Source organism: Myotis myotis, unplaced genomic scaffold (genome assembly GCF_014108235.1).
Source record: "Myotis myotis isolate mMyoMyo1 unplaced genomic scaffold, mMyoMyo1.p scaffold_m19_p_15, whole genome shotgun sequence".
Classification (NCBI taxonomy): Eukaryota; Metazoa; Chordata; class Mammalia; order Chiroptera; family Vespertilionidae; genus Myotis; species Myotis myotis.
The window spans coordinates 18,432,311-18,451,832 of record NW_023416319.1 but is presented as its reverse complement, the minus strand read 5'-3'; the positions used below and the strand labels follow the sequence as shown (position 1 = coordinate 18,451,832).

Here is a 19,522-nt window from a genome sequence, read left to right as displayed (position 1 = left end):
TTTCCCTAAAAAACAATGCACAGTCTCATGTGAGGAAAGCATAATACTGTGCAGCATGTCATACACTCCAGAAACAAGTAATAGCACTGTTTCTATGGTTAAAAGTGATTCGTTTCCCTCCTTGGCTGGTTTTCATTACAAAGGGCCCAGTCTCTTTGCCTGAGTCATTCTGGATGAATGAGACATGGGAATGAGTTGGGATAGATGGATGAAAGTAAGAAGAGTAGGCAAGACAGTACTAAAGACCTTTATTTTGAGAGTTAAGATGCTGGTGGACCTCCTCAGCAGAGGTAGTAATTTTCCATCCTGATGAGGGTGGGGGATCCTTTAGAACAGTACAAGTATATCATGGCTCATTAGCTCACAGGACAAATATTGATTGGCTTGTAGTCATTTTAGGATGACAGAGTTGCAATTGTTTGCAATGTTAACTTCAAAGGTTATATGAGGAAGCGGGTGGGACTAAGACCAAAGAAAGGTAATTGTGCCATTCCAATTGGAGTGGGGGATCCTCCTTTTAAATCTGTTGCCTTAGGTATCTATTGCTGTGTAACTGATTACATCAAACTTAGCAGCTTAAAAGTAAACAGTTTTTATCTCACAGTTTCTCTGCATCAGGGATCTGGTAGCAGCTTAGCTGGGTTCTGCTTCAGGGTCTCTCGGGAACTGATAGTTACTATGCTGGGACTAAGGTTATCTGAAGTTTTGCTTGTGGCTAGAGGATCTGATTCTAAGATAACTCACTCACATGTTGGCAGGTCTCAGTTCCTTACCGAGCGAACCTCCCCATAGAGCTAGAACGTCCTCATGATGGGGCAGTGAGTGATCTAAGAGATAGAACAAGGAGGAAGCCAGCTAGTCTCGAAGTCACACTGTCACTCCCACCGTATTCTACTCATTAGAAACAAACCACTAAGTTAGCTCACACTCAGGGAAAGAGGAGCTGTATGGAAGAGAGGCATATCAAAGAATTTGTGGACTTACTTTAAAACCATCACACTCAACATTCCTCAAAAACACTTAGCACACTTCGAACTCTATTCCATTGCTTGCACACATGTATCCATTCACTCCAGAAATATTTATTGGCATGTTATCTGAATCCCTGCGTACCATTTTAACCATCAGTTCCTGGAACCATTCTATTTTAAAGAATGATATCCTCCTAACAGTGGTCTTTTTTCCTTCCCAGGTGCTTGTTGGGCTTCTTCTTATTCTAGCAGCCATAGAGCTGGCCTTTGTACTCATAGAAGACTCTGGACAAGGCACGGTCCCTCCCGTTAGATATACCAATCCAAGCCTCTACCTGGGCACATGGGTAAGGCCCGTCACCACGTCTGCCCTGTTTATCTTATCTCTATTCAAAGTCATGTAGCTGGAATTTACTCTTTTGAAATGAAATAAAGTCCAATGTCATCTACCTTTTTCAAGGGACCTGTGATGAGGCAAAGCTTGATTATAATGGGGCAAAACAAATGTTAGCTTTTCATCTTCTTTTGAACACTGGTTTATAGAGTCTTCTCCTTAGGGCAAGTACTACCTTTAATGGCTAAGATATGTATCTTGTGTACTCATATTTCGCCATCTAAGGATCACATGTGAAACTCAGGTTTATTGATATGAAATAGTTTTCTTAAATGCCATAAATATTACTTTTAAATTGATTGACTATAGACTATAATCAATGGATCACTGTGTATAGCATTGTTTGTATAAACTTGATGACAGAAATTGATGTTTCTTCTACAAGCATGATTTTTGGGGGCTGCCTATCCAGTGTTTTAAAAGCAATTGAATTGATGCCATCATTTTAATTATGCCTCATAATTATTTGGACTTCCAGTCTTTCTTGAAAAATCAGGGCCTCCATTCCCACAGGGCAATGGTCAACTAGGATTGAGTAGCAGTTGCCCCCATGAAGCCAGTCATGAGCTCAGTACAGTCTCCCACACCTCACTCAGTAACATGGTCTGCCTTACCCCTGCAGGCATCTTGTTTGTTACCCCTGCTTAGAACAAACAAAGAAGGGTCTAAGAGGCGGTGTGCTGCAGCCCGCTCACAGAGCTGATTGTGTGCATCTCTTCCCAATCCTGCATCTGGGGACATTGTGCTGGAACTTGAAACCCACCACAGTGGGAGTATTTACACCATGGAAATTGGCAACTGCTTAAATCATGGCTTCTCCCCCTGCCCCCAGAATATTGGTTTACTGAGTTTAGGAAACCAACATTTAATCAATTACATCTACTAATAAGTGAGATGTTACAAGGGAAGTGTTTTTATTGACTGCTTAATCTGTGATACTATTAGGAAATCGTGATGCAGACACCTTGCACCTATCCAGCAGAATATGCCTCCATCACAGGCTGCTGCAGTGCCTGACGTTAATTTCCTTGGGTCTTGAAAAGATTTTTTCTGGCTCCCAAAGTAACTACATTAAAATGCAGATGGTTACCTTCTGCCTTCTTTGCTAACTTCCCACCCCAGTGTGGGGAATAGAGATGGGGTGCGAACGGGCGTCCCAGGGAGAGCATGGAGGCCCTGAAAAGAGAAAGCTGGGTGGTGTCAGGGAGGAAATCTACAATTTGGCATCTGTGTGCTTTCTGCCCGACCAGATTAAGTACAACAGTCTCCTCCCGTGGTCCTCCTTTCTTCCTTTGTTTTCTGACATCCCCTTTGCCTCTTTTCCTTGGCTAGTGACGATGTATTTCAGAACCTGATGTGACTGTCTCTCTAGCTCCTGGTTTTGCTGATCCAACACAGCAGGCGCTGGTGTGTGCAGAAGGACTCTTGGTTCCTGTCCCTCTTCTGGGTTCTCTCAATACTCTGTGGCACTTTCCAGTTACAGACTCTGATCCGGATGCTTTTAAAGGTAAGGAGGGAAGAGAGTGTGACACGAGAGGAAACTGCGAGGCCACTTCTCAGTCTGAGCCACGGGCATGCAGTAAGTTGAGCTCCAGGAGAGAATCATATTTAGGGGATTTGATATAGGCTTTAATCACAGATATTCACCTATGGGGGCTGTGTAGACTTCATTTGGATGAAATGTTCATTTTCTCTTTGTTTTGTTTTTCCTTTTCCCATAGGGCAACAACTCCAGTCTAGCCTACTCCTGCCTGTTCTTCATCTTCTATGCATTCCAGATCCTGATCCTGGTCCTTTCAGCATTTTCAGAAAAAGGCTCGTCAGATGTGAGACTTGAAATAGACCCACTGCATAGATTATTTTTTTGGATGGCCCCTTGATCAATATATAAGGCATCAGGGGCTAGGTGTCTAGGTCTTACACAGGTCCCCCGAGATGGCTATGTCTCTTGGAAGTCCCCCGAGCCCAGAATACAGTATAAGACCATTTTGTGACATAAGGCAATGGAAGGTGACTAGAATATGGAAATATTGACTTGGATTTTGACCTACCAGTCTTTAGCATAGACAGTTAATCCATACCTCTATGCCAGAAGGTCTGATTGTTGTTCAATTGGTGACCTTAGGGTCTCCAAATAAATGTATGTTGACCAGCCTATTTTGGTACCATATCTAGTTTCTAGATCATAGATCAGTTTCTGATTTTAGAGTCCCATGGAGTTCCTGTTTCCAATTGATTTATTTTCTGATTTTTTGTGTGTTTTGCAGAATCCATCACTCACGGCTTCATTTCTGAGTAAAATTACCTTTAGTTGGTATGACAGGTAGGAAATGCCTGGAGAATGGGTTGTCTCTATCCCCACCTCCTCAATCGTTGGAAAGTGATGGAAATCTTAATTTTTCAAAATGCCTCCTGTGGCCTCCATATCTCCTCTTCTTAGAGTCTGAGGATGTTCTGACAGATTAATTTAGTTAATTCCCTTCATTGGGCAGATTGGAAAGCTGAGGAAAAGATGGAATATATTTGCTCTTGGTAGCCGGGGGGTTCCTTGGAGAAAAGGAAGGGCTATAAGAAAAGGAGGCAGTAGAATAGGAGCAGGGGAATGTGGGGGCAGGCAGTGAGGCACAGATTTGGAGGGCAAGGGATGAATTAGTTGTCTTGGGCTCCCAGAGGACCTGGAGCAGGCATTCTTGTCCTTTGTAGTTCCATAGACTCTTTTGTCTGGTACCACCCAGGTAATGTTTTCAATGAATAAAACAAAAGACAAAGGTTATTAAGGAAAACAAATATATTGAAATATGGTTATCTAAATATTTTTTTAAAGACCAAATGTGCGATGTGGGAATCAAGTGCTTCTTGATTAATGCATTAAATTACAAGATCTAGTGATGGGTCTAACAATGACCATAGTTTCACCATAGTGATGAATGTAAATGAGCTATGAGAACATCTGTGATTTCTCCCAGGGACAAAGGCACAGGTACTCCTTTTTACAACTCTGGTTGGCTGCCTTTACTCATATTAGAAGGAAAAGCTAAATATCAGTTACAAGCTTTTAAAAATAAAGACATAATTTGTTTTCTATCCCTTTTCTCAAATCCTAGGTTGAGGAGCTCTGACCTAGGGAGACAATAGGAAGGTGGCCTCCAGATCTGCTCAGTTCCTTAAGAGTATCATGGAGGCCCCTGCCGGAGATGCCAGAGCAGCAAAGAGGCAGCCAGTGTTGAGGAGGAAGGAGCAGGAGCAGGGGGAGGTGATGCCCTTTTGGCTCTTAATTCAGTAAAGCCTCTCCCCTTCTCTTCTCTTATCTTCTACCACCTTCTGTGTCCCTTTCCTGTTCTCCTCACTCTTCTGTCAAGATTAAAGGGTCAGGAGATGGAGTAGTGGAGCAAGGGAGAAGTCTCGTTCTTCTGGCCCTCCATCCCAGAACTGGGGCGTGGGCTTTGATAGAGGCTTCCAGGAGACAGCTCTGACCCAGCCTGTAAGGTCTCAGCGTCTGACTCATCTCATTCTAGCATTGTTCTGAAAGGCTACAAGCAGCCTCTGACGCTCGAAGATGTCTGGGATGTGGATGAACAGAGTAAAACCAAGGTGCTAGTCAGCAAATTTGAAACACACATGGCCGGGGAGCTGCCGAAGGCCAGGCGGGCACTGCGGAGACGGCAGCAGAAAGCCCAGAGGAACTCTGGAACCAAGCAGCACGGGCTGAATAAGAACCAGAGTCAAAGCCAAGATGTCCTTGTCCTGGTAACTTTTCCACGAGGGTCTGTGTGAATGTGTTGTATGTCTCAGGCAAGAGGACATCCGTGTCATGGTGATTCTGTTCTCACATTTTTTACATCATTTATACTTTGCAGTGTATTTTATATTATTATTTATAGTCACAAAACTAAGAATACCTTAGTGATGGAAACATAGGGGTATGATGCACTATTTGCTTTCCTTTGGGGTATATTTGAAATTTTCTATAATAAATGTTTGTTTGTTTATTTGTTTGTTTGTTTAATCCTCACCCGAGGATATTTTTCCATTGATTTCAGAGAGAGTAGAAGAGAGAGGGAAAGATAGCAAGAAACATCAAAGTGAGAGAAACACATCGATTGGTTGCCCCTTGCACGCCCCTGACTAGGGTCGGGCCAGGGAGGAGCCTGCAACTGAAGTACATGCCCTTGACCAGAATCAAACCCGGGACCCTTCGGTCCACAGGCCAACACTCTATCCACTGAGCCAATCTGGCTAGGGCTAATAAAATGTTTTTTCAAATAGAAAGATAGAATGAAATAATACCTTAGCGTTCTAGAATTTGTACCTTAGTGGAATTTAGCATTGGCAGTTAATTCGTTGGCTTTTTTTTAAACTTGAAAATACTTACTGAGAGTCACTGTGCGTCACCAAACCTGTACAAGAAGGCGACAGGGCTCAGGGCTCTGCCCTGGAGCTGTCAGTGCAGGACAGAACCTACACTCGCAGCGCTGGGGACACTGTTGCTGTTTGGTGTTGTACCTAGGAAGAGGCTAAAAAGAAAAAGAAGAAGTCTGGGACCGCAGAAGACTTTCCTAAGTCCTGGTTGGTCAAGACCCTCTTCAAAACCTTCTATGGCATACTCCTGAAGTCATTCCTGCTGAAGCTGGTGTACGACGCGCTCACGTTTCTGAACCCACAGCTGCTGAAGTGAGTCTCAGCCCAGCGCTGTCTCGGCGCCTCCTCTACCACTCTCCCTTTTGCTCCCTGTGTCTGCAGCAGGAACTTACCGTTAAAAAAAAAATTTTTTTTATTGATATCAGAGAGGAAGAGAGAGAGAAACATCAATGGTGAGAGAGAATCATTGATCGGCTGCCTCCTGCACTCCCCCAGCTGGAGATCGACCTTGCAACCCAGGCGTGTGCCCTGACTGGGAATCAAACTGACCTCCTGGTTCATAGGTCGATGCTCAAACACTGAGCCACGCCGGCCGGGCCGTTGAATTTTCACTTTTAAAAATGCTCACAATTTTCTTCCATCGTACAGTGTTGTGTTCAGGAAGGGTGCAAGGTAGCTTTCCAAATCTAAGATATGTTCTTTAGCCTCCCTCTTTGTCATGTTTCCCTCCATTCCGACTCTCCCTTCCCTCCCCTTCTGCCCCTGGAAGCCAGATACTTGTTAGATGTTCTTTCTTGTTAAACAAAACCTCTATGGGTTGAGCCGCATCCAAGAGGTGGGCAGCATATCCCAGGAGAGCCTTGTACCTCGTGCCTGTAACCTCATTGCTCCACAGTCTCAGCCTTCCATGGGAGGTTCAGGTCAATCATGACAAGACCTGACAATCTGCCCGGATCTATGAATGAACGATCCTCCAGGGGAAGCCCTTCTAACTCATTCTGGATACATGTCCTAATTCCTTCCAGGCTTGCCTTGTCTAGGAGCAAATCGATTTGTCCCACAAGTCGATTTATACCAAGGGCTGGAGGGAGACAGGGACAAAGCTCTGTACGTCATCCATAATCCTGTCTCATAGCCCTGGGCCATCAAACCTAAGCTCTTCCTGCTCATCTTCAAACCAAAGCAAGAGCACTAGCATGATTGTGGCACCCCCTCTTCCAAGAGCATCGGGCGGTTCTGGTCACTTTGTCACCTCCAGGGGAGGGGAGGGGAGGGGAGAGTGTGGAGTGTGGAGCCCTCGGAGGCTTGGCGGCCATCACTCACTCGGTTTTGCTCTGGCAGATTGCTGATCTCCTTCGCAAATGACCGTGACGCCTATGTGTGGATTGGGTATCTCTATTCAATCCTTTTCTTCGTTGTGGCCCTCGTCCAGTCTTTCTGCCTTCAGTATTACTTTCAATTGTGCTTCACGCTGGGCGTAAATGTACGGACAACCATCATGGCCTCCGTATATAAAAAGGTAAGTGGACTGTGTTGGGCATCACCAAAGAAAGCTCCCTTAGTAAACGTGAGCACTTACTAGTATTCCAAGATGGAGGGAAATTTGGTGAAAATGATAACTGGCCTTAACTCTTGATTTTGACTAGCTATACAGCCTTATTTAATGTTTCTTTGGAAATTAAAATATGAAATGTGTGTACATCGATATAGGTATCTGGGGAGGAGGGGGAGATGCAATCCAGGGGAAAATTGGCAAGCTGTTCTCTGCCCAGGACCTGCCTTTTCAGCCTTACAAACCTCTTCTTCTTCCTACCTCTCAACAAGGTGAAAACGTCTTGGGAAAGAATTTAAAGTCAGAAAGAAGCAGGCCAAGGGCAGACTCTTAAAACCACCAACATTTAAATGCAATACTACATGAAACAGCATTCATAAGGCCTGGGCATCTATCTCAAATTGCAATTTTGCCATAAGCTAGAATGCTCTATGGACCAGGGCTTTATCCCTCTAGACCCACTTTTGCTTAGAGACTTCTTTTTCTAAATCTTTAGTGGCTGACTAACCCCTCCTCTGCCTGACTCTTTTTTTTTTTTTTTTTTTTTTTAAATATGTTCACTCTGCCTTCTGAGTTCTGCAGACCTGGGAGCTTTTCCATCTCCTTATGATGGTTTTGCTCATCTTCCCTCTGATGTGCTGCTTTTAACGTTTTAACTGTATTTTTCTTATATCCTACATACTAAGGTGAAGTCTCATTTTGTCCCTTAAAAATGAAAACAGAGTTCATTGTATCTCAATAAAGAAGAAATAAATAAAAAGAAAGAAATGGAGCTATAATAGTTATGAGCATTGACTATAAGCCCAAGGAGAGAATTCATACATGAGGAGATAGGAATGTTTGTAGGCCAGAACATCAAACAGTTGCCTTTTCTTCCTGGTATTCTTTCACCACTAGAGAGTTCCATCATTGATTTCTCCATGGTAGTCCCTGGGTTTCTCCTTTGCTTTCCTCTCTTACGACTCCAATGTGTCTTTTTATTCCCTCAGTAGATGTTGACTCGTCAAGACACCCAGACAAGTAATCCAGATGTCTTTGGGTTAAAAGTCTGATCAAGTCCTTGGAACTCCCAGAAACCCTCACACTGGCATTTGCCTCCTCACAAATCAGTGTTTTAGTCACCTTATTCCCTGTGAAGATACTAGATTTCTGCTGGTTTGCAGGCTATCCGGTCACTAACTAGGATGTCTCAGCCATTTCTACAAATGTACATTTTTACAATTGTGATCATTCATTCCCACTATTTTGATTCTTAATATATTCCAGGTTTTGCAACTGTTACAATCTAAAAGGAATTTATAAAATAGAGCTCTTAGTGAGACAAATAAATATTGCTAATAAAATAGAATTTAAAACAAACTAATTTTCTATGTTTAGCCAATGCTTCATTTATGAAATGTCAAGAGACATTTTTCACATTCATTATCAATCCATAGCCCTGTGAAATAATTGCATTATCCTTATTTTACAGAGAAATAAGGCTTAGTGCTATGCAATGCCTATAGTCACATAGCTAAGACCTGTCCCCAGACAAAGGCTATTTGGACTAAATCAATGACTTTTCCACTTCATTGAGATTTGCTGAAAAAAGAAAAGTATAGTGATTATCTTGAAGGGTAATTAGATGTTACTTTTCTTTTCCATACCGCAGGGGAAGCATAGAAGTGGACTGATTTCTCTAGAACCTTAGTAGCTTAACATTTTAGGAAATTTCCCTCTTTTTTACTGTATAACCAAGAATCCTGGTATGTTCCTAAGAAGAATGTATTGGTGGATTAAGATGACAGTAGAATTTCTAGGAGAAATATTGGGGTGAAAATCTAGGGCCACTTGTAGCCCATACACTATCTTTGTGGGAATTAGAAGAAAGCTTTCCTTCTTCCAGGAAGATGGTGACTGGTGGGCATAGTGCAAGCTGGTTTGAGAATCCACCTCTAACTCTAAAGTGCCAGGCATCCTTGTAAGTGACAGAACTATGAGGATCAGCCTTCTGATCTCTTTAACATGAGAACAAACAGGAGGCCCATACTATAAGATTCAGGTATCTAGATATTGTCTGCAAATTTCTGACAAGAAACTAGTCATTTTTCTTCTAATGTGTGAACCCCACAACTTTCCTCCCCATTCTAAGATCTCTGTCCTTCTTTGGAATGGTTGCAACCTCCTCATTAGAGTATGGCTCCAAATGACATTGCCACATCAAAAGTCTGCAAGGCCAGAATCAATACATGCTGCCTCTCTTCACCCCTCCATTCAATCCATCTTTCAATATTTGATTCCCTACCCTGTGGCATGTGATACAGTAGTGAAATGGACAGATGTAGTCCTTGTCCTCACAGAATTTATATCTGGTGGGGAAATAGAAAAAACAAAACAATTACAGCTCAGGGTGATGAATAGAATGAAAGAGGTAAGCACAAGATGTTATAAGAGTACACGGGTGGGGGTGGGGGGGGGTATCAAACCCAAGCTTGAAAGTCAGTGAAGTCTTCTCAGAATATGTTCTATCCAAGCTGACCCTAAAGAATAAATAGGAATTTTCTGAGCAAAAAAAGTGTGGGGAGGTGTGGGTTTGGAGAAGGTGAGAATAACAGGAAAGCATAGTCAAGAATGAGAGAACACGGTGTGTGAAATTTGGAGGCAAGAAGGCACAGCCCCTTGAAAATGTTGTGTCTACATGGAGCCCATCCTTTTGCCGTGTTCTCACTTCCTGAGTTCCCCCTTTTACTTCCCAGTATCCTTGGCCTTGTCCATGGGTCCCAAGTCAATCTTTATCTTTAGGCACTGAACCTATCCAACCGGGCGAGGAAGCAGTACACCGTTGGGGAAACAGTGAACCTGATGTCTGTGGATGCCCAGAAGCTCATGGACGTGACCAGCTTCATCCACCTGCTGTGGTCAAATGTTCTACAGATTGTGTTATCCATCTACTTCCTATGGATAGAGCTGGGACCCTCAGTATTAGCGGGTGTTGGGGTGATGTTGCTCCTAATCCCAGTTAATGGGGTAATCGCCACCAAGAATAAGGCTATTCAGGTAAACAAGCAGAGCACCCTATGGATATATACACTTTATTCGAAGTCTAAAGTCTTTTGCTTATGTTATTCTAACTCTTGGTGGGAGTGCGGACAGAGCAAAGCTGATGGAAGACTTTCCACCATCCCAAATGAACTTGGTTTTTTCTATCTCCCCTTTTTATGTTCTAACCGCTCTTAGGGTTTATATGCGCCATCTTCCTTCATTGTTACAGGAAGAAGCCTGATTGGATAGAGAAGAGCTGCCCAGAGACCCTGCACATAATTATCTCTTCCACCATGCTCCACTGGGCTCTTCTTAGAACAGTGATTATTGGCCCTGTTTCTTCATCATAGCAATACACACCAACCACACAGAGCACTCACAGAGTGACTCAAACTTTAAGCCTAAATCCTAGCAACCAACCTCGCTAGCACTTGGTAGGCGGTCCTTAGTGCTGCCAGAAATCATAAGTGGAGTGTGTGGACTCCATGGTGTCCATGATTTATTCATTCATTTTGCATTCATTTAGTTACAAATTATTTTGAGAATATTTATTGTACATATTGCTTTTCTGGGAACACAACAGCAAGTAGACAGGCTCTTGTTCTAGTAGAGTTTACATTCTACTTGGGGTGGAGAGTCAAGCCATAAACAAACAAAAGCAAAGAAAAAAATATCAGGTCATGACAAGTACTCTGCAGAGAATTGAATAGGGTGATGTGATAGCAAGTGAGTGGGTAGTTGTTTTAGATTACGGGGTCAGGAAAGGCCTCTGTGAGGAGGGGATATTTGAGCTGAGCTCTGAACAACACAAGCCTGACCATGAAGGAGCAAGCCTTGAGAAAAATAACCTGGGACGAGAGAATAGTTAGGCCAATGCTTTGGGGGCAGACATAAGCTTGGCACGTTCAAGGGTCAGAAAGAAGTTGGGTGTGGCAGGGGCAGAGTGGGCAAAGAGAGTGGGAGAGACACATTCCATCACTTGGCACCTCAAATTCTTGCCAGCCACAAGTACTACCAAGACCTACCATTTGCATCTACAGCAAATCTGGACCTTTTCACATGGAAGTGTGTTTTATTTTTGTTTTACTTTTTCCTGGCAGGCAAAAAATATGAATAAGAAAGACAAACGTTTGAAGATCATGAATGAGATTCTCAATGGAATCAAGGTGAGAAGCCAAGGGTATGGCTGGCCCTTCTCTGTGTGCAATGATGGCAGGTCTTGGTCTTAACAAACCTGGTAGAGGCTGTGGACTCCTGCTTCTAGGCCTGTGGGGTGTCCTGTGACATCAAAAGTCTGCAAGGCCAGAATCAATACATGCTGCCTCTCTTCACCCCTCCATTCAATCCATCTTTCAATATTTGATTCCCTACCGTGTGCCATGTGATACAGTAGTGAAATGAACAGTCTCCTGTTTCTTCTCAGGGCCTTATTTGTACCTTGATTTCTATTTATTTACCATAAGTGGTTTGTTTTGTTTTACATTACCTTGCAAATTGTTGACTGTGCACAAAAGTAGACAAAATGATACAATCAATCCCCCTGGGCATCAGCCAGCTCCAGCAATAATTGACATGACCTAACTAGCTTCATCTATAACCCCATTCTCCACTTCATGCTCTGCTGAATTATTTTAAAACAAATCTCAGATTATCTTGTTGTTTCATTAATAAATACTTTCTATATATTTCTAAAAGAAAGACTTGTTTTTTTAAAAAAATTGTATTTTTATTGATTTCAGAGAGGAAGGGAGAGGGAGAGAGAGATAGAAACATCAATGATGAGAGAGAATCATTGATCGCTGCCTCATTCATGCCCCCTGCTGGGGATTGAGCCTGCAACCCAGGGATGTTCCCTGAACTAGAATCGAACCCGGGACCTTTCAGTCCACAGGCCAACACCATATCCACTGAACCAAACTGGCTAGGGCAACTGTTGGTTAGTTTGAATAAGGATCCAAAGAATATCCACATAGGGCACTTAGTTGGTAGTGCTTTTAATCTACAACAGTGACCCCTGTCAGTCCATATTCATCCTTATTAAATGTCCTGCCATCCTTGCACCTGGAGCACTGATTTGTGGCCCAGAGAGCATGTTTTGATCCCTCAGTCAGTTTTTAAAACTCACTGAGGCTTGGGCCCTACTTCAAACCATTTAAATTAGACTCTCTAGGGGTAAGCCCCAGGCATATATTATATTTCAAAAGCTCCCTAAGTGATTCTAATATGCAGCTAAGGTTGAAAACCCATTGTCATTGCCTTGATCTATTATTTCATTAGGAGTTACCAAGGGGTGATATTTTAATTCTATTATTCCTTTGGCATTGGTTAGCTGAAATTCTATAAAAAGGAATTATCCTAAAATAAAATTTATATAGGATAGAAAGGATAAATGCTTCTTTTCTTTCCTCTATTTACCAACTTTCAAAATAATGCATTTCATCTTCCAAAGGTGACCAATGAGGTGTTTTTAAAATATATATGTTGTTTTGAATTCATGGATTTTACACCCAAAGTTCTTGAAAGTGCAATGGAGGCCCCTTCTAATGCCCTGATATGTCTCCACAAAGGGCTCTGATATGCCTTCCTGCTAATGTGGCAAAATGAACAGACCTGGTTTTGAGTTTTACCTCTATTACCAGCTAATTGGTGAGCAAGTTACTTAGCCTCTCTCAACTTGTTTCCTTAACGTAAAGAAATGAATAAAATAATTCTACAAAAGTAGGAGACTAACTCTTCCTAGTTTGCCCAGGATTTTCCAGGATTAGCACCAAAAGCCTTGTGTACTGGGCAGCTCTTAGTCCCGGGCAAACTGGGACAGTTGGTCACCCTTAGATTGTTACAAAGATTAAGTAAAATAACGTCTATAAAATGTTTGTACATAGTAGGTTGTCAACAAATATAAGCTATGTTTCTGTAACCAAACTTTATAATCTGGATTTCTGCCCCCTCCCCACATTTTGGGGGCCATGTCCTAACACCTGGGTGGATGAGACACCAGTGTCCTTTGGGGCAACAGTGTGAGCTGTGTTCTTTTCTATCCTATTAGATCCTGAAATATTTTGCCTGGGAACCTTCATTCAAAAACCAAGTCAATGACATTCGGAAGAAAGAGCTCAAGAATCTGCTCACCTTTGGGCAGATGCAGTCGATGATAATGTTCCTCTTATACTTAACTCCAGTCCTGGTGAGTGACAGTCGATGGGCGGGTCAGCTTCCTGAGGAAGAAAGTCTGTCCTAGATAGACTTCCCAGAACCTCTAGGTCGCATCAGGAAGTCCAAACTCTGCCCCCCCTGCTCAACTCCCTATACTACCTCATGCCCAACTCTAGTTTCACCTTTGTGTATAGTTTGGTGGTCTGGGGGCCCAGAGCAAGTTGCCAGGGTGTCCAGGAATGGTTTGCAAAGGAGGGCCTCTTGCTTCTCAGGGAGGCCATGTGGGTCAATAGAGGAAGAAACACTGATATAGGAGCCAAGTTCTAGTCCCAGCAATGCCATTAATTGACTTTATGACTCGGGCAAGATATTTCCTCTCGTGCTCGCTTCGACAGCACATATACTAAAATTGGAACAACACAGAGATTAACATGGCCCCTGCACAAGGATGGCATACAAATTCGTGAAGCATTCCTTTTTTTATTTTTTTAAATATATTTCTTCCTCTTCTGGGCTCAGCTTTCTCATGTGTAACATGGGATGGCTGAGATGATCCTTAAGATCCCTTCAACTCTGATCTACTGTGTTCCGGAGCCCTTTTAGGAACAAATTGTTCATGACCTTGCTTTTCCAGGTATCTGTCATCACATTTTCAGTTTATGTCCTGGTGGACAGCAATAATATTTTGGATGCAAAAAAGGCCTTCACCTCCATCACCCTCTTCAATATCCTACGCTTCCCCCTGGGTATGTTTCCCATGATGATCTCCTCGCTGCTCCAGGTAGGAACTTTCACTGCTAACTGATGGCCTCTTAGTAAAAGCCGTAGAGTCTAGAATGACCAGTCTATCATATCTCATTTCCAGCTTCTGCTGGTAAACTTTCAACCAGACAGATTTGTTTGGTCTCTGAAGAAGGATGGTTTGATCTTAGTAAAATCACAAGCTCTCTGAGCCCATTTATCTGACTATAAAGTGAGGATTCTCATCTGCCTCACAGGGAGGCCGTGCAGTCATTAACCCTGTGTACCTGGAACATTCCTAAGCCCTTTTCCCAACTTAGTTTCCACACATTTCCCCAAGGCTCCTGAGGTATTTATATAGCATCAGGGAACTATGGATCGAAGGAAGAAAAAAGACCCTCTCTCTGTATGAGCCATCTAACGGTAAGACCAAAGGCAATTTGGGAGCCTTAGCCGTCAGAAAATGAGTTTGGGGTTCAGGAGGGAGCCTCTGGGTCCTGAAAACTGAGCCTGGTCACTGGGATGGACCAGACCTCAGAGGGAAGACCACAGGGCAGGCGAGGCAGCCAGGCTGGCAGAGTGTGGTGATCTGTGTTCCTCTCAGAGGTGGCTGACTTCAGACCGCTCAGGCCAAAAAAGGCTGGGGTTTAGGAGAAGGCCTCCCTGTCCTAAATGGCATTAAGAAAAGCTGGCAGGTATGACCGATAAAGAAACAACATGCTCTTTTTGGACTGAGTTTATTACGTAGATAGTGAGAGCAAAAGCACCAGCTCCCTACGTTCCCTGTCCCACAAGATGGCACTGAGACAAAAGGGGCCAGAGGACAATGCACTTGGAGGTAGGGGGAGAGGGGGTGTTCTGTTTCTGAGGAGCTGGTCCCTGCAGCCATCAAGCAGTTTTATAGTCTGTGGTTGCACCCTAAGGAGAGGGCAAAGCAGAAAGCCTCACTTCATCAGAACCCAGGTAGTGGCGAGAAACCATCTCCTGACAGCCTCCCTGGCAGACGGGGGCGGGGGGTGGGAGGTGGGGTGTGTGTGTGAGAAACATCCTTGCAAAGCTCCCGGAAATCTTCCCAATGTCTCATGTTCCAGGGGGACCACTGGGTGTCCTGCCAACACACACATCAGTTGCAATTGAAGCTCAGCCTACGTGGTCTGTGTCACAGTGCGCCCTGGCCAGTTCCCAGACAGAGTCCCAGTAGTGGCTCCCTTAGGCCACTGAACGGGTCCTTGAGGCGCGGACTCAGTTAAAGGAGAGCACGCCAGGGGCCTAGTTGCCAGAACCAGATAGAAGTTAGCGTTTTATCTTAGAGAAAGGCGAGACAGTTTCTGGAACCAGGTACAAATTGGAGAGAGAGCAGTAGAGTTGCCTCCCTCTCCCTGCCCCCCTCCCCTCAGTTTTCTGAAGGATTGAAATAGAGCATCTTATTTATCTCTGTCCAGAAGGACGGGCTGGCTCCCAGGGTTGAGGTCAGGCCGCATCTGTAGTGCGGGTCAGGAGGTTCCAGGGGCAAGTGGCAAATTATGGGCACGAAGCCTGGCAGATTGACTGTCTCCTTCCACAACCAGGGCTGACGACAGTCACAGTCCTCTCCCTGCTTGTGCTTGTCATTGGATGTTTTACTCTTGAGATGCGTTGTGTTCCAGGCCAGTGTTTCCTTGGAACGGCTGGAGAAGTACTTGGGAGGGGATGACTTGGACACATCTGCCATTCGACATGACTCTCACTTTGGTAAATGAACTTGGAAGTTGTTTCCCAAACTTATTCACAGTGCTGGCACCAGAACTCTGAAATACAAGGGCTCAGCAGTAGCAAATCGATTGAAAGGGAGAGTGAGGGGACTTATCTTGGACCTACATTTGCATATAAGTGTACTGTTTTTACTTAATTGTGTTTTCACTTAGAACAGCTTGCTTGGCCAGATTGCTAAATAAATTTAAGCCAGCTAGCTGTTCTGAGGATAAGCAGGGAATCCTGCAAAGAATCTAGAGGGCAGAAGTCAGCGCGGAGCTGAGTCTGTGGAGGGGTAAGGTAGTCTGGAGCGAAGGAAAGCGCAGGTTTAACGGTGGGAGGGCATTCCTGGCCAGAGCGAGCAGTTGGAGTGGAATCCAGGGTAGGGAGTAGCTGGATATGTATATATTGTAGGTGGAATTTGTACCAGGAGACTAGGGGACAGGGCCTGGAAATGTACCCAGAGAGTCTGTAGGTTTGAAATCCAGGCTCAAAACAGGCCTGGGACTCCTGAATCAGAAAGGACTTGGTATACAGGCAACTTCTGGTCTACCCCAGGAGCTTTCGCTAGCATAGGAGCCCACACAGGACAGAGATCTGGGGATCTGCTGGAGGAAGCGGAGAGGGACACGTGAGGGCTAAAAGGCAGACAGGCAGGTGGGGACCTACATCTGACTAAAAGCAGGGCCTTCTTCTCAACAGACAAAGTTGTGCAGTTTTCTGAGGCCTCCTTTACCTGGGACCAGGAGACGGAAGTCACAATTCGAGAGTGAGTTGCCTCCTTTCCATCCTGATGTTCTTTACGATTCTCCTTACCTGTCCTGTGATTGGAAAATTCCATCTAACAGAACACATGGGAAGTCGAGCTGTGTGCACATGTTCAGTTAGATAGCAGTGCAGGCTCAGCCGCTGCAAGGATGAGCTGACAGCAAAGATCCTGGGCCTCTTTGCTCTTGAATGCACCTGCCAACCTGCTCTCCTGCTGTGGGACCACACACGTCCAGCTGAGAACCCTGAAGGCATTTGTTCTGCAGATTGTGGCTGCAGGCGGGCAGGTGCCCTGGGTCTCCGGGTATGGTAGAGGATATACACAAGAACATGAACTCAATTTACGTTCATTCATTCACTTAAGAATGTAATTAAGAAGCCGAGACCGGTTTGGCTCAGTGGATAGAGCGTCGGCCTGCGGACTGAGGGGTCCCAGGTTCGATTCCGGTCAGGGGCATGTGCCTGGGTTGCGGGCACATCCCCAGTGGGGGATGTGCAGGAGGCGGCTGGTCGATGTTTCTCTCTCATCGATGTTTCTGACTATCTCTCTCCCTTCCTCTCTGTAAAAAATCAATAAAAATATATTTAAAAAAAAAAAAAAGAATGTAATTAAGAACATTGGCATTCCTTCCCCAGAGTGAACAATGGGAACTTTTTCTCTAAGATTCCATTTCAGGTCTGGAGTTTTACATCTAAATAACCCATCCCTACATTCCACGCTGCAGCCGCCTTCTCTGCCCTGAGCCAACCCCTTCTGGCCACAGCATTGCATGTAATGTGTTTCTTAAGCACTACGTGTAACAGAACACCCAGCCATCCACCAGCTCAGCACACACAATACACCGGGAGCCTGAGCCGGCCGTCCTTTTTTTCTTCACAACCAGGCACCCCTTCTCATCTTCCTGCTACTGTTAGGCCTTTCCACCCTTCTTTGCTATTTCCACAGCCTTGAACATGGACTCTGGAGCTTGCCCCAGGATGTGTCAGGCCAGAAACTCCTCCCCTGAACCCTCCCAGCCTGAAAGCCTCTCTTTGCAGAGAGAAGACTGGACACAGCTCCCCCTTTGCTAATATAAGCCTAGAACAAGTTCAGCTCAATGGGCAGCTTCGGAAAGACTATGAACAAGTTTCTGAGATTCTAATATTCCAGGAATTCAAACCATAGGGCCGACACACAGAGTTTCTAGGAGTCTAGCCCAGTGTGGATGTCTCCCCAGCCAGACACAGCCATGTCTCAGGGGAGCGGGCAGCAGTCTGTGCTTTCAGCAGGTGTTCCATTGGATGCCTAGTCTCACTGAAGAGCGAAGTCTGGGAAACAATAACCTAGTCCAAGACCACTAGTTTAGAAATGAGAGTTCAGAGGACGTGACATTTCAAGATCACACAGCTGGGCAGAGACAAAGCTGGGACTTGAACCCAGGTCTCCAGGCTCCCACTGGGGTCTTGTTCAATGGCACCATGTTGGTTCTAAGAGAATCTTTCCAGTGGAAACCCAAGGTTGGCACAAACAGCTCATAGGCAAGTTGAATACACTAGGACTCACTCTCTAGGCTCTTAGAGCTTAAAAATAAATAATTAAAGAAGCACTATGGAGTCTTGTATACCAAAGACTAATTTTCCAGTCTTGAGAGAAAATCTCCAAATACCAGACTTCCCATAGAGAGTCTGAGAAGTGGCCTGAACTCCTCTTGAATAAGTCCCCTCATCTCCTTCAAATTTACTTCTCTCTTTCAGTGTGAACCTGGACATCATGCCGGGCCAGTTGGTGGCTGTGGTGGGCACTGTGGGCTCTGGGAAATCCTCCTTGATGTCAGCCATGCTGGGAGAAATGGAAAATGTCCATGGGCACATCAACATCAAGGTGAGCGGGAATGCCAAGGGGAAGACTGACTCAAATGTGGGCCACTTCGTGCTGGACGGGCGCACTGAGGACTAGAATCTGACCACCACTGCTGTCAGGTTGCTGTATAGGTAAAAGGTCTGGGAGACACATGGTCCACTTGTAAACTGTAGATGCTTTGCCTCACCTTACATACATAATCAGACTCAAGGTGGATTCCAAGAATCTGCTTATTTTTTTAAAAAAAATCCTCACCTGAGGATATTTTCCATTGATTTACAGAGGGGGGGAAAGAGAGAGGGAAAGACAGAGAGAAATATTGATGTGAGAGAAACACATCGATTGGTTGCCTCCTGCACGCGCCCAGACCGGGGAGGAGCCTGCAACCAAGGTACGTGCCCTTGACCAGAATCGAACCTGGGACCCTTAGGTCCACTGGCCGATGCTCTATCCACTGAGCCAAACCAACTAGAGCTAAGAATCTGCATTTTTAATGAGCTACCCAGGTGATTCTCATACGCATACTAAAGTTTGAAAAATGTTGAATAGAGATCTTTCCCTTCAGAGTATCGGCAGTTCTGCTATACCTATATTTGTTTCTGAAAACTTCAAGTTCCACAAAATTGTGCAATAAAAATAACAAGACTTAGGGGAAAGAGTTGTAACCGATTATTAAACTTGTATAACTTTAAGATAATAAACAATGGCAATAAAAACAGTAGCACTGCAAAGTCTGCTGGCAACTGTTCCCAGCATCACAATTAGTTCAGGGCCTCCCTTTCCTCCTTTGGGGGCACTTGTTTCCAATACAAAAATTTGATGTAAGATATAGGCATATTTATCAATTATGTTTGTTTTGTAAACCTCACCTGAGGATATTTTTCATTGATTTTAGAGAGAGAAGGAGAGAGAGAGAGAGAGAGAGAGAGAGAGAGAGAGAGAGAGAGAGAGAGAGAGATTTCTCAGCTGCCTCCCATATGCATCCCAACTGG

At 44.4% G+C, this 19,522-nt stretch overlaps 1 protein-coding gene and 1 non-coding gene across 3 annotated transcripts in view; both read left to right on the top strand.

The window, feature by feature from the left end:
- The window catches only part of ABCC2 (ATP binding cassette subfamily C member 2), a 63,631-nt gene that overhangs the window by 17,221 nt on the left and 26,888 nt on the right, over positions 1–19,522 (top strand). The window contains exons 4-17 of one of the 2 annotated variants that reach the window (XM_036336370.1): positions 1,193–1,318; positions 2,738–2,872; positions 3,087–3,191; positions 3,633–3,688; positions 4,881–5,112; positions 5,873–6,036; positions 7,066–7,243; positions 10,058–10,312; positions 11,398–11,463; positions 13,344–13,481; positions 14,085–14,231; positions 15,838–15,922; positions 16,625–16,691; positions 18,425–18,551. In XM_036336370.1, the coding sequence (XP_036192263.1) occupies positions 1,193–1,318; positions 2,738–2,872; positions 3,087–3,191; positions 3,633–3,688; positions 4,881–5,112; positions 5,873–6,036; positions 7,066–7,243; positions 10,058–10,312; positions 11,398–11,463; positions 13,344–13,481; positions 14,085–14,231; positions 15,838–15,922; positions 16,625–16,691; positions 18,425–18,551 (1,881 nt within the window). Of the gene's footprint in view, positions 1–1,192; positions 1,319–2,737; positions 2,873–3,086; positions 3,192–3,632; positions 3,689–4,880; positions 5,113–5,872; positions 6,037–7,065; positions 7,244–10,057; positions 10,313–11,397; positions 11,464–13,343; positions 13,482–14,084; positions 14,232–15,837; positions 15,923–16,624; positions 16,692–18,424; positions 18,552–19,522 lie in introns of those variants that run through there. The other variant, XM_036336371.1, reaches the window with a different exon arrangement.
- Positions 13,830–13,933, top strand: LOC118670410. The gene has a single exon (XR_004972310.1). It is a non-coding gene; the product is annotated as a U6 spliceosomal RNA (small nuclear RNA).